This window comes from Xenopus tropicalis, chromosome 9 (assembly GCF_000004195.4).
Source record: "Xenopus tropicalis strain Nigerian chromosome 9, UCB_Xtro_10.0, whole genome shotgun sequence".
Classification (NCBI taxonomy): Eukaryota; Metazoa; Chordata; class Amphibia; order Anura; family Pipidae; genus Xenopus; species Xenopus tropicalis.
Window position 1 is genome coordinate 64,247,363 of NC_030685.2, and position 18,381 is coordinate 64,265,743.

Here is an 18,381-nt window from a genome sequence, read left to right on the forward strand (position 1 = left end):
ATAAAATTAACAATGAAATTGTAACCCAACCCCATAGCCAAAAGAAAACCACACGCAAACATTTAAATCAATGTTTATTTAATTCAAGAATGTACAGATTATGCATAACCTCAACAATAAAAAAGTAAGGACTGTTAAACATTGCTACTTGCTTATTTCATAAGAGTAATAATAATTATTATATTAAAAAAAACAAAAAAACAATAAAGGTTCTCAATGCAGACCATGTCACTTTTTTCTTCCCGTTTTTTAAACACGCATGTTACTAAACCAGTACATAAAAGCTGTCTCCAGTCAGGTTTCTGTCAGTCAGCTGAGGGTCATGTCAAAACTTAGTCTCTGTTCTGTAGAAAGAGCACAATAGATATATGAACAATAGTTATCTAGCACCACTTACAGGTAAGGGATCTTTTATCCAGAATGCTTGGGACCCAGGCTTCCCCAGATAAAGGGTCTGTAATTCTGTATTTTGGATCGCCATACAAAACTTATTTAAACATTAATTTAACCCAACAGGAATGTTTTGCCAGCAATATGGGTTCATGCAGTTTAGTTACCATCAAGTACAAGGTACTGTTTTATTATTACAGAGAAAAAAGGAATCATTTTTAAAAAATAGAATTATTTGCTTAAAATGGACTCTATGGGAGATTGCCAAGTTCTGGATATTAGGTTTCCGGATAAGAGATTCCATACTGTATTAACATTCACCAAAATGCATTAGCTCCTATGTATATTATGGGCCAATGTCTTAGTAAGTTCCTCCAAAAGTCCCCACGTCCGAAATGATTTCCCATGCCCAAGGCTATAGCATTATTATTTTGGAGGCCACAGTAGCATTTAACATTTCTGCTATTACATATACATATATGTGTGTGTATAATGTGTGTCTGGTCTTCTAGTCTCAGGTGCAATGTGAATATGTGAGAAATGTGAATGTGACATTTTTTTAAATGGAAAACACAACCTTTAACAAGGATTCCTATTCTATGAACAGGGGACCAATAGTGGTTGGGCTGTACACACTGCAAGCACAGCGCCTGTGTCTGGCACTCACATTGTAGTTTGTGATGATGACATCTCATCAGCCACAACCTGCCCTTTATTCTTCACAGGACCCCATTACACAGCAAGTCAGCCCATTCAGGGTTTACATGTTCAATCTAGTGAGAAGCTCTGCACTATGGTGTTGGGGAGAAAAACACAAATGTCCACAAACACAGTACATGACGCAGCGACAAGTCTTGCAATGTTATCGGGTGACCCAATATACGGTGTTGTACAAGATAGTCTGGACTGAATGTAAAAAGACATTTCAGACAGGGAAGGATACACACTATTGGACACAGACATTTTCACAATCTGACCTTTAAAATCACTTGCTAACAAGTTGCATGAACTCAGTGCAAGATTAGGTGCCTGCGGCAGGCACTGTACATCTGTGTGGGTTCTGTTTTGACGGTCAGCTAAGCAAGAATGCAGCTTTGTGTACAAAAACTGCCAATTCAAATGCTTTCTCATATGCAATTTCTCTATGGGGACCAACACATACATATCTGGATCACACTGGCAGCCATTGGAGTCTGTTGGAATTTTTTCATGGCTAAACCTGCCGAAACTCATTACTACTAATCGGTCAATATTAGTTCCAAAAAAACCCTTGGTTGGGGGTAGAGACTAGTGTCCAACACCTACACTAGTACTACAAGTGCCTGAAATCAATTACACAAATCAAAATTTAAAAAAAACTTATTGGTATTGAGAACTCCAATTCATTACATAATAATATAATTGTGCTTACAATTCATTCAAATACAAGTTAGGAAATAGGAAAATTCATAGGCAGTGGAAATGTCCCCAAAATTAATATCTCTGCTGTCTAATCCCTGGGGCACCACAGAGAGGGAGAAGGCCCACAGCCCTGTATATTACCTTCCCTAACTCATTTGTGGAGAGCCTAACTTGCCTACAAACACAAACCCAAGGCACTCTGGGAGTTATACAGGAGAAAATGAAGAGAAGAACAAAATGTTAAGCACATCAAAAGGCCTCTGCAATTCCCAAAGACTCCTCCTGCTGGAATAGAAGCCAAACAGGCTCTAATGAAAGTGAAGAGAAACTTCAAGATCAAAAATAGCAATTGAAGAGAACTAAATAAAATTTGCTATAAAATCAAGCAGGGAGAACTTGTATCTGAATGAATTGTAAGCACTATTATATTATTACATGGAATAGATAGTATTTGGACATCTGTGGACTTCAAGTACTTGGAAATTTACTTTAAAGAACATGTCTAATAAAAGAAAACATAATTCAAAGCAACTTTCCAATGTGAATTAATTAAACATTTTCAGTGCTTCAAAAGTTATTTGTAAATGTAATTGCTATAGAAAGCAGCATTTGCTGAAAAGTTGTTACTTTTTACTTTGTTTTTTAAACAAAACAAATGTCAGTCTCCTCCAGCGAGGCAGGTCGGTCAGTCTGTTGCTTGTGTTACATTGGTTCATATGCCAGAGCCCCCAGGGCAGGGAATAGAAAAGGACAGACAAACACTACTTCTAATAGCAATTATATATACACACATTGGTAATGAATGTGTATTGCAAAGTTGCTTAGAATTATGTTTTCTTTTATTAAGGACTTGTTCTTTAAATTGCAAGATGTGTCAGTTTCATAAAGGAGGTGCTCAGGGCATTGGGCACATACAGCATTTTCCACTGGCTGGCCTTATCAATTATTCTACAAAGAGAGAAAGGAAAGCCCTTCTTATGGTGTGTATTATTCAACATGGAGCCTCCGTAAGAGTCAGAATCCAGTCCTGCTGTTTCCAGCAGCACACACAGAAAATCTGAAGAATAAAAATCCAACATTCTTGAAGCATATGGGCGAGGTTCCCATTTCATGCCAGCATTTCTAGCCAACAAAACACCTACTACTCTCAACTGTCTCAGCAACAACTCTCTAAAATATGCAATATTTACATGAGTTATTTTCAAAGAATGGTCACAATGTCTGAATTAGAAGTATTTCTTGCACTGGCTGAACTAGGGGCTCCTTTAAAAGGAACATTTGGTTTGTGCTTGTACACGGAGAACACCATTATACCATATACTAGAGCTTCCATTATGAAAGTGTATGTGTATATATTAGGGATGCACCAAATGCAGTTCATTGCAAGGGATTTGGCTGAATACCGAACCGAATCCTAAATAGCATATGCTAATTAGGATAAGTAAGGGTTAAATTTTCCACTTCTGTGTTCACGTGGTGACATTTAACCCTACCAAATACTAATTAGAATTCGGATTAGGTTCAGCCAGGAACGGGGATTCAGCCGAAGCCAAACCCTGCTGAAAAAGGCAGAATCCTGGCCGAATACCAAACCAAATCCTGGATTCGGTGCATCCCTAGTATATATCTACAAAGTTCATACTAATAGCTTAACTACATGCATTCAATGGCAGTTTATGTGAGGGTTTGTTAGAGAGAGAGATTATTCAAATACTGTAAATCTATAAATTGTTTCTTTTATTGGCAATGAAAATCTCAATCCAATGCTAAATGGATACCAAACAGAAGTTTAGGAGTCTTCTACAGTATAAGAAATCTTCCATATTAAGGCCACAAAAATCCCTTTGCAATGGAAAATTCCAGTGCTATTATACAACCCCCTTCCTTTACAATTTATTGTGACTGTTTTGTTAGCAGAAGTCCATTATGCAGGGGTGGTTATCCTAAATGTCTACCTTGCAATAAACAAAGTAAAGTAAAGTAAAAAAAGTAAAAAAATGCCAACTTTATTTGATGTTAATGACCACTGCACTTTCATTTTTTTGTTGTTACTTTTCTTTTAAGGCTGATGCCACACCAGGCGTAGGGCTGATTTTTTCGGCAAGCCGAAAAATGCTTGCCGAAAATTCAGCCCTACGCCTGCTACTTGTGCCTGCACCCGAGCGTATCCCATTCATTCGGGTGCAGGCACAAGTAGCAGGTGTAGGGCTGAATTTTCGGCAAGCGATTTTCCGCTTGCCGAAAACATCAGCCCTACGCCGCGTGTGGCATCAGCCTAAAGGGAGACAATGTAAAAAGTTTGTCAGACTGATCATTTGCCTTGTAAAACACATTTGTGCTTGTTAAGATCCCTGGTTCAGCTGCTGGGTATAATAAATTAGCAGATCTGATAAATCTGTGCTTCCACAATCAATAAGAACAAAACTAATATAAAATCAATAGGTCACGTCTTAAGTGGTGTTGGTCTTAAAGGTTTATTGTCTTCATATGTCATAAAAGCTTCATTGTCATGTCTTCTTTGTGTTTACCAGGCAGCAAAAGAGAGATTGAAGGTGCAGGGGGCAAGTAGCTTCTAATGCTGGCCATACATTTAAACATCTGCTCGTTTGGCTTGAGGTGAGCAATGTCGTGGCCCTTGAGCCAAACGATCAGATCACAGTGTTGGTAAATGCAGGCTGTTTAAACAAGGACCACATTAATGAGTCAATAAGGTCCTTGCCCCGATGGGATTTTTAAACCTGGTCAATTTTCAGCCAGGCCTGTCAGATGGCCTCATACGTGGACCATTAAGCTCCTGAAACCAGGGGATTTTTTTGGCCCCTGTATGGCCATCCTAAAAATTCTGCAGTACTGGGCAAATAGTTATATTGGGCAGTCAGCCTGTCATGCATGTTCAAGGGTCAGATTATATTATAATGAGGATCCCTTACATGCCAATAAATAATGTTGTTCAATTTAAAAACAGAACCAGAAGATTTACCCAGCTTCCAGTTAGGATATTCCAATGCTACCTGTTATCCAATAGGTGACAATTATAAGCTGTCTCATTTGTTTAAACCATCATTTTTCTCAGTCTGTTTTTGTTGAATGTCAAAATCCATTTTTTTCTACCTGCACGCCTACACTGATTGCAGAGAAAAAAGAAGTCTGATCAGTTTGTAACCGTTCATCAGCACTAACATCAGTCCTATTCAAATTATATCTTACTGGTGTGCACAATTTGGTTGCTCTCTCGTTTCCACCAAAGTGTCCTATTGGTTTAGAAGCACTTCTGTCTTACAAAATGACTGGCTGCTTTCATTCTATGCATGTATTAAAGTGAAATAGTCTTTAAAAGGGCAAGTAAAGGTGGATTCACTGTGGGATGCCCCCCACATTCCCAGTTGGGCTTGAGCGTGCACAAGAGTACATTTTCTGGTTCCACCTAACTGTGTATGCATGAGTGTCAGTCAGCAATAAGCATGCCTGAAAAAGGTAAGCAAAAGCTTGGCACTTGAGTACTGAGAAAATAAAACTCAGTGAATGGAGTCACTAGGAGGTGACTAACAGTAAATCCACCTTTTCTTACCCTTTGATATAAACCAGTTCAAAACTGTAGTGGATACTTGAAATTTTTCTTATAGTTTTTGTAATATAAATGGTCAGGGTACTTTCTCACTGGAAAAAAACCTAAGCGGGCATTTATCAGTGTTGCGCTGCAAATTGCAGGAGGGCTCATTTATTTATCAAAAATAAACAGGCACACACCACCATGTAGGAATCCCCCATCCGGCCTCATCCAGGCATACAATTAGGGAAAGCTGGTAGGTGCTGGGTGTAGTATGGCCCTGTACTTATCACCTACCCTATAGCCGGTACGAAGTACAGGAAAAAGTTTAGGCAACAGTTTGCCTTTAAACAGACAGACTCTATATGAAGTAGGGTCCTGTAAGTTTTTTTTTTTTACCTTTCTGGCTCAAAGCACTTACCTGATCTAAACATGTTTAATAGGTTCTCTGTCTCTTGTTGGACTCATCTCTGGGAGAATCTGCCTGCATCACTTTCAGCTTTACACCATTTACCATCTTCCCATGTAAAACTGCAATGGCGTCATTGGCACTGGAGAGATCCGCATATCTGGCGTAGCCAACGTTTTTCCCCGGTACAATATACACTTCAATAAGATTCCCAAAACGACTTGTGGGGTAACAGAAAGACAATCCATTACTTTATGACTCACTGCATGTATCTAAAGGATGCGATTCAGCAGACATGCATATTCCTAGGTTTGAAGCATTCTCCATTGACATAGGGAACAAATAATACAATGCACCACTGAAAAAACATTAAAGGGATTCGGATTTTTATCGTGTAGTTCTTATTACCAAATTACACTGTGTGTATTGCAAATATTCACTCTACTATTTAAAATGTTATTCTTAAACCAATAAATGTATTTCTTTAACTGTAATTTTGGTGTGTAGGCACCATCTCAGTGCATTGTGCCTGATCCTGAGTTTTGAGGAGTCGGCACTGCACAATAGAATTTCTTTGAGATAAGCTATTGCTTCTCCTACTCCGTGTAACTAGAGGAGTCATGGCCAGACTTGGGTGTTTTACTATTAAGGCTAATGCCTTAGGGGAGGATGGGGGGGGGCAACATTTCAACTTGCAGCGCAGCAGTAAAGGCTGACTGAAGTTTATCACATGGCTTGGGGCACCTGGGAAACTAAGATTATGGCTAGCCCCATGTCAGATTTCAAAATTAAATATATAAACAACTGTTTGCTCTTTTGAAAAATCCCTTTAATTAATACCAGAAGCCTGCAAATGCTTATTAAATGCAAAGACCTTACCAGAAAACATCTTCCATTACATCCAAGGGTAATGGGTGGGGGTTAAACACAATGAATAGCCTTTCCTTCGACTGTGCATCGCTTGGAGCCTTCTTTTTTACTGATGGAATAGCAGCGTCTGTCTGGAGCTGAGACGTAACTGGGGAGGCATATGGTCGCTCATAAGGCTGCAGACAGACATACGCATATTTTATACCTCAGATACTGTTTAACTAAAGAGACTACCTTCTGTCACAAAAAGGAGAAGCCAAACACATATAATTTGCTCTTAAGATTACTATGAACTCATTATAAAAGAATTAACTTCAATGAAAACCTGATAAAGTAATTCATGTTATTAAATGTTAAAATGACTAGATCTTGATCTGTATATTATAACCAATAATGAGACTTAATAAATAATAATAATAATAATAAAATAAATTAATGAGTATTAATAAAATGTGCAGCTTTCCAGATTGTTGCTAGGGTTTTTTTTTCCTGTGGCTCGAGTCAACAGGTAAGGAGCACTGAAAAATCTGGGGGAAGTAATGAGGATGTCCATTTTGCACAACGAAAGATAATGTATTTGTTAGCAACCCAGTACATGAATTAAACTTTTTTCCCCAGAGTATTTCCTGAAAACCCCAGGCCCTGAGCATTCTGCTTAACAGATCCAATACCTGCAATAGCCATTGAAAGGGGTTATTTCTGAGTCTTGATACAATACAATGTAGCAGAAGACCCTTTCCCCTAGGTCTGTTACTCAGCTGGCGTCTGAATTAAAAAATGAATGCTTTTAATGGGAGTCAGATTAGATTAGTCACATAGTATATGCATGTACGTCCAGTTTCCATGCAATGCCACAGAGAGTGGAAAAGACAGTTAGACTGTAATTGGTAGAAACTAGACTGACTTGTTCTTGCACAACAAATTTTGCACTTTGCCTTGGCTATAGTTTAATCTTTATGGACTTAGCCCAGTTCAGCTGCAATTTTTTGGGGAGTTTGTTAAAACCTGAATGTGCAATTTATCCCAGGCTGGAGCCCCTCTTCTCCAAAAAAACAATAAAAGTACTTTATGCTGAGTGCCACTCTGCAGCCTTTTTCAGTCCTACCTGGTATCCCTGGCCTCCCCTGTAAGTGCATGTGCAGTACAGAACTTGAGAATGTACACTGAAGTGACAACAACAGGGGTCTAAAGCACCTAGAGTGCATAAAGCTACCAATCTAACTTAAAAATAGGTGGACCTGTTAGTCTGAAAAATGGAGGCACTGGAATAGGTGTTTGGAAGGATATATCCATTGTCACAATGAATTTCCCATGAGCTTAAAGGAACAGTAACACCAAAAAATTAAAGTGTATAAAAGTAACTAAAATATAATGTGCTGCTGCCCTGCACTGGTAAAAGTTGTGTGTTTACTTCAGAAAGTCTACTATAATTTATATAAATAAGCTGCTATGTAGCCATGGAGGCAGCCATTCAAAGGAGAAAAGGCACAGGCACATAGCAGAGGACAGATAAAACACTATAGTTACATAGTTACATAGGGTTGAAAAAAGACCTGTGTCCATCAAGTTCAACCCATCCAAGTAAACCCAGCACACCTAACCCACACCTACCAATCTATACACTCACATACATAAACTATAAATACAACCACTAGTACTAACTGTAGATATTAGTATCACAATAGCCTTGGATATTCTGATTGATCAAGAACTCATCCAGGCCCCTCTTAAAGGCATTAACAGAATCTGCCATTACCACATCACTAGGAAGGGCATTCCATAACCTCACTGCCCTCACCGTGAAAAACCACCTACGCTGCTTCAAATGGAAACTCCTTTCCTCTAATCTAAAGGGGTGACCTCTGGTGCGTTGATTGTTTTTATGGGAAAAAAGAACATCCCCCAACTGCCTATAATCCCCTCTACAGAACTTATCTGTTATCTGCTATGTAACCTGTGCCTTTTCTCCTTTATCCCAGCTTGAATGGCTGCCCCCGTGACTACACAGCAGCTTATTAAATAAATTATAGTAGTGTTACTGTAGCAAACACACCAGTTTTACCAGTGCAGGGCAACAGTGCATTATATTTTTATTACTTTAAAGCTGTTTCATTTTTTGGTGTTACTGTTCCTTTAATGTGGATTATTGCTGAATTTTCTGGCAAGAAGGACTAGTCAGGTTTTTTTTTCAGGCAGGAAACTCAGATTTTAGTGGCAAGAACTGTACCTTCATATATATTTCTGAAGTGCTTTAGTGCTTCTGCTTAAATAAGAAGCCTATTATTTACTTAATAACAAGACTTCTAAGAAGACATTTGGCACATAGACCAAAGCAGAGATGTTATTAGCTGTCTAGCAGCAACCATGTTTATGGTGTTCGCAGGGTGATACTTTGTGAAATGCCTTCATATTGCTAAAGGTCATGTAGCCTGTCTAGCCTTATTTTATAAGCTTCCCGAAGCATAAAAGGACTTTTCGACAAGAGAAAACCACCACATGCATTACAAAAAGAAAGGAGAACTTCTCTCTATAAAATCCAAGCTCAGTTTAAACACTGAAGATGAATATATGTATTCCCTCTCTGTCTTGTGTGCACGTGGCTAATAGGGCAAAGACATCAAGTCCTGCCGTAGCTCCCAATGTCGTCAGTAGGTACTCCTCACAGTTTACAGACCCCGTGCTGGCTGTACAACATTTTCAAATTCAAATATCAGTCTGGTAAGACAAAACTTGTAGTGCTGGGATGTCTCAATAAAATTACACAAATCCAGAGAAAATGTGTATTCTCCAGGTCATTGATATTTGAATTTACCTGGCTTGCATCCATGCCAGCACCATATGGATAAGCTGCTACCATTAAGTGTAGGACAAGACAAAATGAATGAATTAATGAAAGACAGAGTGCTGCACACACTGGGACTTAATGTACAGTAAAAGTTTCATTACAAAAAACCCCAACGTTTGGAGCACAAACTGCTCTTCCTCAGGGACAAACCAACAGACACCAAGCAGCACAAACATTTAATCCCTAACTAAACAAATTTAGCACCAAAAGCAGTCCTTGGTAACCATGGAAACCAATGTAAAACAGGTGCAGTGATCAGGTGCATTTTTTTGGTTAGGGTTTAAATGTTTGTGCTGCTTTTCAGTCTGCCGGTTTGTCCCTGAGGAAGAGCATGTCTATGCTCGAAACTTTGGATTTTTTTTTTTAATAAAACTTCAAAAACAGCCGAAAGTTTGCTCTCTGTGTGCCAGAATTTTTTAGAATAAAGCAGCAAACATAAACTGCACTTACAAGTAAAAAAAGTCTTCTTTAATCAAACTGATGTTTTGGTCCCAACAGAGACCCTTGCAAAGAAACAAGGAGCCTTGACAAAACGTCAGTTTTTATAAAAGAACACTCGTTTACACTTTAAAAGGTGTAAAAAGTGTAAGAAACTCACAAAATGACTATATCACAATGGACTTTAAAGAGGTAGTGGTGACACCTAGTGGTGATTGTGCTACCGAACAGTGTAAAACTAACAAGGATCATGTGTGATGTGATAATTAGCACTTACTGATGCCATTGAGGCGTGTTTTTTGTACGTTATTTAGGTATTCACTTTTACACTTGTACACTGTTTGGTGTGGAACACTGTGCATGCTCTCTGTGCCCAGGGTGTGGGGTGGTGAGGCTGCAGAGTGTAGGGGAATGCCACCCAGGTCCAAAGATACAGTAGCATTAATGGTAAATGGCAACACACTTCCCTCCTGACGAAGGGAGGGTGCATTCCCCAAAATGTTGATCTAGGTGGTCACAATAAATGGGGTAATCACCCCGACTGCATATATCATTGCGTGTCCGGCTTCATTACTACACTATTTGTGGGAGGAAGGGACCTGCCAGTCCCACAGTTCCACCAGTGCAGTGGATGTACTACATATACAGGTGAAGGAAGGTGAAGGAAATTGTGTTTGGAACACACTTGAAGTTATTTGGGCTCTCATTTTATCTCATTTAAGTTTGGACTTTCCTTGTGCAAGAACCTAAATAAATAAGACTCGTGAATTTTATGTAGCGAATGCTGGAGAATCTGCCCTTTTGTTAGACGAAACACATAACTATATAAATAAATAAAATGAAAAAAAAAATTGTAAAAGTGATATTATACACACCGGTGCTGTAGGATAATGCTGTGAAGAGCCCCATACCATTGAACTGACCTGAGCAGCCACCATCTGTGAAGCCATTTTTCGAAGAAGTCTGCACATTGGGAAAGTAAGTTTTCAATGAACAAAGTAATCATTAATATGGTCAGCCTTAAAGCAGCACATAATCAGGAAATCCAATTTTGGCAGATACTGTAACATTTAGCCTACTGCCCCACATAGCATTTATCGGATTGCATATTTAGCAGAGAAATGCTTACTAATCCCTCAAGGCTTTTTTAACTCACATGAGTGGACATCACTTGTCACTTTTGACCCAAAAATGCATACATTGAAATAGCTGTGCTATTTTTAATTTCAAATTTAATGAAAACAGGCATAAAACATTTGTAATAAAAGGTGCCTGATTAAAAAAGTAATTTTGTCTGATTAAGCAATCTAGAGCAGTGTGGCTAACTAGGACAATTACATAATGTAGCATGCCAAACCTGAATATAAATAGTTCTTAAGGAGACACATTTTCAATATTTGCCATCATTTGGACAGTCCTACTCTACCGAATGACAATGAAGAAACATGTACATTTCAGTGTACAGATTCTTATTTGGCTTTTCAACACTGAAAACCCCCCACTGTACTTACTCAGAGCCATCGCCACCATCATTTAAGTAAGAGACCCCAAGACGATTTCCAGGAGGATACTCAAATCCATGCAGCTTAAACTTGGCATATATAGCGGATGATATGTTCTGGTATTGTACAATAGCATGGCCTAGCAAAAAACATGACAGATGTAAAAATGACTCTGATACCACACAAACAGTTAAACAGGCAGGATACTGTCTTGCATAACACCTTCCAAATTATTTGTGAGCTCTAAAACCTAATTTATCACAAATTATAAAATGTCCTAAGAGAATTAAAGACAGAGATTTGAGCTTTACAAACAATGCAGTATTTAATTACAGTGAGGATTACAATACAAAGCAAAATTTAAATAACTATTTACCAAAACTGTTATATGGATCTCGCTGGACCTCACAATATTCCAGACCAGGAACCAGATCAAATAAATTGTGTGCTTGCTCCTGAATCAGTGGAAGTCTTGAAACAACTATGAGTCTCTTGGATATGGTCTCCTGCGTTCTGGCATCTGCACTTTTGTCATAAGATGCATAATCATATTCTTTCATGCAAAAACAAAAAAAGGGCATTAAAATGTTTACTTTTTACTTGCCAACCTATATCACACAGGTTATTTCAGAGCATTCTGTAGCCCCTGGTGTTTTGTAGCGCAGAGGCAGGGGACAAAACTCTTATAATCACTGAGCCACTCTAACTCAGAATTAAAAGAGACCAGTATAGTTTCATGCAGGCAATAATAATCACTCATCTGAAACCCCACAGGTTTCTTCCAGTTCAACATTGAGGGGTAATTTGGAGTATTTTGCCCACCTCCCACAGAACTACATAACAATAAGGTGGCAAAAAAGTCCAAATTGGCCCATTTGCCTTTACAGTTTAGTATCTAGTCTACTATTACTCACATTCACTTATTAAAACAGGATTCTTTAATTTTTACAGCTAATATATGTGTATAGAATTTCAAATATATGGCAATAAACGTAGGCCTGGAAAAGTTGTTTGTAAGAATGGGTGTTAACTGCAGTATCGTTTTATATTTCTTATAATTGCTGGTGCATATTTATCCATTTACTACTTTATTACCTAATGGTATTAGTCTTTTGGGAGAAATACTATTGTGTTATCTTGTATCTCGTGTTAATAACATTGTGTTATGTAACTCACTGGCACTATGTAAATTAATGCTTGTGAAGATGAGAAATGGCCATGAAACTAAAGGAGAGAAAGAACAGAGAGGGAGAACAGTTACAATGAAACAGCCACGTTAGTAAAGAAAGACAGAGATAGTTAGTGAGGTGCAATCATGTCAGTGATAGGAAAGATGTTCAGAGTGGTAGTTGGCAGATAAAAAAGAGCAATCATTAAAGTTAAAGAAGCACAATGACAGCACAAACAGAGGAAGGAAGCAGAAGTGGAAAGTAGTAGTACATGTGATATAGTAATGAGCCAAGGATTGCTGTATGGTTTTGGTGCTGTGTACAACTACAATAAACCTTGCAGCATGTTGGCGCTAGTCATAACTTAATGTAAGACTTTACTACATCCTGGAAATGGAACTGACATTGGCTTAACTGACATCCATCAGTCACTGTCTGTTTTGCAAGCATGGCTGTTCACATTTTAGGAATGATTTGGAGATAAATATTTTGAGACAATTTACATTTTGTCTTCAATTTGCAATATTTACTAGGGTTGAACTAGGGTTCAAATTATCTTAGCAACCAGGCAGTGGTTTGATTGAGAGACTGATATATTTATAGGAGAGGACCAGAATAAAAATAAATAAATAATAAAGAGTAACAATAACAATAAAATTTGGCTGCCAGTGCAAGTGGCCCATATTTGAAAGTCATAAAGAGTCAGAAGAAGGTGGTACATAATTCAAAAACTTTAAAAAATAAATAATAAAGACCAAGTAACAAGTTGCTTAGAATAGGCCATTCAACATACTAAAAGTTAACTTAAACGTGAACCACCCCTTTAAGTCCGCAGAACTCAGTAAAATAAAAATTCTGTGTCCCGCCCCCATTCTAATCAGGCTCCAAAATGTTACTTTTGTAATGATATCCCAGGATCCTCCAACACTCTAGCAAGTTATCAAAATGATAATTCTTACCGTAAGGAAAGACAGTGGCAGCAGCAGCAGCGTGGTCATGCTGCATCATTGCTTCTTGCCTTGCACTGTTGTGGTAGTCATTCTCTGCTGCGCCTCCACCACTTCCACCTTTGTTCTTAGGCTCAGCCAAGATTGCCTTAAAACCTACAAAACACTCTCTATTAGGGCTGAAATTTACCCTCAGGTGTATATTTTTGGATACAAAAGACAGTGCTCCTTTGTAAGCAATTGGCACAATTCTAGCAGAGTTAATGTACAAAAACAGAAGTCGGAGGCAGAAGGATGCATGATATTCTCTTTATAGAGCATAGGTAAATAAGGCATTTCTTTATAAGTAAATACATAAAAAAGTAGCACTTACTTCTGTCACAGTTTTCTATAGCCAAGGCAGCCTGAGAAGGCTTGAGGAATCTCACATATGCCAAACCCTTACTTTCACCGGTATTCTTATTTTTAATAATTGAGCAATACTCGATTTGTCCATACTCCTAAATATCAATGGAAAACAGTATTAAGTGAGCAACACAAATTTCATTAACATATATATGTGATAAGGGTATAAGGCCTCAGTAAGGAGTCTTTCAATATTGTACTTCTATAACATCTCAATGGTAAATTGACAACTTTTATTTAAAGGGGACCTGTCACCCACACATAAAAAGCTGCATAATAAACTTCCTTTAAAAATTAAACATGAAACCCAAATTCAATACCTGTAAATAAATGTATTTAAAAATCTGAGCTGTCAATCATATGTTGCCTGTCCTGCCTCTATGCCTGAGACATAGATGCAGGGCAGGAAATATATGACAGACAGCTCAGATTTCAAATAACAGTTACTTTAACTTTCCATTCAGCACTTCCTAGATGTCACCTAGATGGCAGATGTATAAGATTTTGGGGCAATACAAAGCTTTCCTAAATAACAGTGTACACAAAATGGTGACTGCGTGACTGAAAAGAAATTCAATGATTTACATAGTAAAGTTTATTTTGCTCTACTGACATGGTACAAAAGGATTTGGAATTATTTCTTAGGTTGACAGGCCCCTTTAAGTAACTTTAGGTTAAATACAAAGGTCCAGTAAGAGGCACTAATGTATATGCATTCAGATTCTTTGCACTGTTCATGTTTCCAAAAACATGGTAAGATTAGTGTTCTGTTTTCTTACAAATACATACGTGCAATTTATCAGCTATGTTTATGCAAAGAACAAAGGGCCATATATTACAGCTTCCATTGCCACTAAAAGCCTTGTCCTAGAGGACATTTTAGATATTAGCTCAGTGATTACAGAACTCATAAATGAATCTGCAGAGATTTCATGATTCTTGTTATTGGCCCTTTATCATTGGTTGTCGTATGTATTTTTTTGGCAAGATGCCAGTAGTCTATTCAGTAGAAATACAATTAAAATAAACACTAATATACCTTAAATTTTTGCTTTACATCTTCTTCTGTGTAAGACTTTGGAATCATTACGAAAATTCTTGTTAGCTCTTCGTCTTCAACATCTCGGTGACTTGTAGAACCTCTTGACTGTGCAATAAAGACCTAAAAAGGATTCAGAGATTAAATTACTGCAGACACACGCCATTATGTAATAATTCCCCCACTGCTCTATTGTTATAACTGTACAAATATAATGAAAGGGTCAGTTGTACCCTATTTATCTATATCAGGGGTGGGCAAACTACGGCCCGCGGGCCACATCCGGCCGGTTTACCTTTTTAATCCGGCCCGCCGACTCCTGATTGGTTGCGCCCCGTGCGTGCGCGTGACGTCTGAACGCACGGGGCGCAACCGTATAAAACTTCAGATGCAGCGGGAGCCGGGGGACTGACACAGCCGGAGGAGGCAGGAGGTCGCTGGAGGATGGAGCATGGAGCCAAAGGAAGATGTAGGTCGCTGGGGGGGGGGGGTAGCTGGTGGGAGGAGGATGATGGGAAGAACGCTGGGGGGAGCTGTAGGATGCTGAGGGGGGAGCTGAAGGATGCTGGGGCGGAACTCAAGGATGCTGGGGCGGAGCTGAAGGATGCTGGGGAGTGGAGCTGGAGGATGCTGGGGAGTGGAGCTGGAGGATGCTGGGGAGTGGAGCTGGAGGATGCTGGGGAGTGGAGCTGGAGGATGCTGGGGAGTGGAGCTGGAGGATGCTGGGGAGTGGAGCTGGAGGATGCTGGGGAGTGGAGCTGGAGGATGCTGGGGAGTGGAGCTGGAGGATGCTGGGTGGGATCCTGAGGGGGGAGATGGAGGATGCTGGGGGTGAGCTGAAGGATGCTGGGGGTGAGCTGAAGGATGCTGGGGGTGAGCTGAAGGATGCTGGGGGTGAGCTGAAGGATGCTGGGGGTGAGCTGAAGGATGCTGGGGGTGAGCTGAAGGATGCTGGGGGTGAGCTGAAGGATGCTGGGGTGGGGAGCTGCAGGATGCTGGGGTGGGGAGCTGCAGGATGCTGGGTGGGAGCTGAGAGGCCCCGTGATTTCTAATGGTGGCCCTGGGCATAACGCTGGTCCGGCCCGGGCCGTCTGTAAGTCAATGTGGCCCCTGAGCCAAAAAGTTTGCCCACCCCTGATCTATATCGTGCAAGTACAAAGCACACTGGTTTTTAAAATGAGGCTACAGATCTTATTTGGAAAGCACTAGGCTGGATTGCAGAGATCTCTTTATTTAACACCTCCTACAGGGCAGGCAATACTGTATTGGACTGTATTCCATGACTTCCTAAACCTTACACACATTTTTATAACCATAAGTTTGAATGGCATTAGTACATCTCATTAGAGATTCAGCAATAGCTAAAGTTGCAGTTTAGATGTTCCTTGCGTACAGTCTGCAAAAACATTAAGATTCGTAGAGTTGACACCACCCTATATCTGCCATTTAATACACACGTTTGTAGCACCCACCTACCCTAGGGCAGTGGTTAGGGGCTTGTATAAGGAGTTATTGGTGTTCCATTCATTCAGGCAAACATCAAAGTAGGGCTGGGCAATATACCGTTTAATACCGATATTTTTTTTTTAAAACTATATTCATTTTTCAGATACCGCAATACCGGGGTGTCAGGGTACTCACCTGTGCGGCCCGGTCTTGCGCGCCTCCTTGCGTGTGTGCGCGCGTCCCGTTGTCCATGGGACGTTGCGCACGCGCGTCCAGGTGCGCGTGCGTCAAAGCGCACGTACATGTCAAAGCGTGCACGTCCGTGACGCGCTGACAGCGCCGGTTCTGCGAATGCGTGGGGGGTATTTAAAGCTATCAAACGCCTCCTCCTGTGCTATGTTGTCTGCGGCCTTGCCTGGGAAACTAAGCCTGCCTGATTTACCTTACGACTTTCTGTTGCCGATCCTTGGCTTGCCTGACTCTGATTTTCAATACTAATTATTCTCTAATTTATTAGGAAATGGGGTTAACACCTAATCATGCATGGAAAAAAAAATACCGTCAAATACCGTGACACCGATATAATTTTGAAAAATACCGTGATATAAATTTTTGGTCATACCGCCCAGCTCTATATCAAAGCTTCAGACAAAATCTCCCAAGCGCTGGGCTTCTAGCTGAGCTTTTCGCCTTGCAGAATACATCAATCAATACATGTTAGAGAGCAAATAAAAATGACCCAAATATTTCACCCCAGTTGGCATTGTGGGTAATCCCTCTTACACTGCCCGGGGCCCCGCAGGCGAGCAAAGCCCAAGGGCTCGGTACCAATGACCGGAGGAAACCCCGCCTTTGCAGCGCTCACCTTGATGGGCTTGGTGCTCTCACTAAGGCACCGGCCGTGCATCTCTTCCATTGCCTTACACGCCTGAGAGGACTTGGCATATTTGACAAACGCGATCCCTTTAGACTCCTTTGTCTGCTTGTCTTTTACCACCCAGATATCTTGGATATCGCCGAAATCAGAGAACCTTTCCCTGATTAAATCCTCCGTCACATATTTGCTGACCACCAAGAATACCCTGCTGTTCGGGGGATCTTCCAAGTTGCCCCCCGAGGGCCGGAACCCGCTGCTATCTTCCATGACCGCCTAATATCGATAACTAGAGAGGGGATTGCGCCGCTGTAAGGGCAGAAAACAACAGAATTCGCCAGGCTGTGTTTACAGACACAACTTCCGGTAGCGTCAGAGGCCCAGCGACGCTCAGTCATAAAGGCTGCAGGCTTTTCCTCATTAGCGGCCCCTGCAGGCTTTTTCTCATTAGCGGCCCGTGCAGGCTTTTTCTCATTAGCGGCCCCTGCAGGCTTTTTCTCATTAGCGGCCCCTGCAGGCTGGAGGAGCAAAGCGCAACTACATCTCAGGATCCTCAAACGATAACAAAACTGTTTTTTAAAACATGCATTCAAATTACAGTATAGTAACACAATTCTACATCTAAATACTCAATAATATCTCGACTTCACGGAAACATGAATATCTTATACAATATACACCTGCTTATTGTGTTATCCCAAGAGGCTATTCAACCCCAATAGGATTGTTTTGCCACTGATATGGATTAATGAAATCTTAGGATAAGCTACTACTACAGGTATGGGACCTGTTATCCAGAATGCTCGGGACCTGGGGGTTTCCCGATAAGGGATTTTTCTGTAATTTGGATCTTCATAACTTAAGTCTGCTAAAAATCATTTAAATATTGAATAAACCCAAAAGGCTTGTTTTGCTTCCAGAAAAGATTAATTATATCTTAGTTGGAATCAAATACACAGTACTGTTTATTATTACAGAGAAAAAGGAAATCATTTTTAAAAATGTGAATTATTTGCTTGTAATGGAGTGTATGGGAGATGGCCTTTACATAATTCGAAACTTTATGGATAATGGGTTTCCGGATAAGGGATCCCATACC

At 40.0% G+C, this 18,381-nt stretch overlaps 1 protein-coding gene across 3 annotated transcripts; it reads right to left on the minus strand.

Moving 5' to 3' along the window:
- Positions 1–57: 57 nt before the first annotated feature.
- Positions 58–17,680, minus strand: rbm45 (RNA binding motif protein 45). Of its 3 annotated transcripts, none has more exons than XM_002935680.5 (10): positions 17,274–17,680; positions 14,963–15,085; positions 13,892–14,018; positions 13,531–13,674; positions 11,779–11,955; positions 11,412–11,541; positions 10,824–10,863; positions 6,627–6,793; positions 5,760–5,967; positions 58–344 (listed from the first exon to the last, which is right to left on the minus strand). In XM_002935680.5, exons 1-9 carry the CDS (start codon positions 17,550–17,552, stop codon positions 5,775–5,777), a joined length of 1,380 nt encoding a protein of 459 aa, XP_002935726.1. In that variant the 5' UTR covers positions 17,553–17,680; the 3' UTR covers positions 58–344; positions 5,760–5,774. The 3 variants fall into 3 exon arrangements, with proteins under 3 accessions (XP_002935726.1, XP_002935727.1, XP_031748754.1); XM_002935681.5 differs by having other exon boundaries at positions 10,776–10,863; positions 17,274–17,679; XM_031892894.1 differs by lacking the exon at positions 58–344 and adding an exon at positions 4,068–4,915 and having other exon boundaries at positions 10,776–10,863.
- Positions 17,681–18,381: the final 701 nt, after the last annotated feature.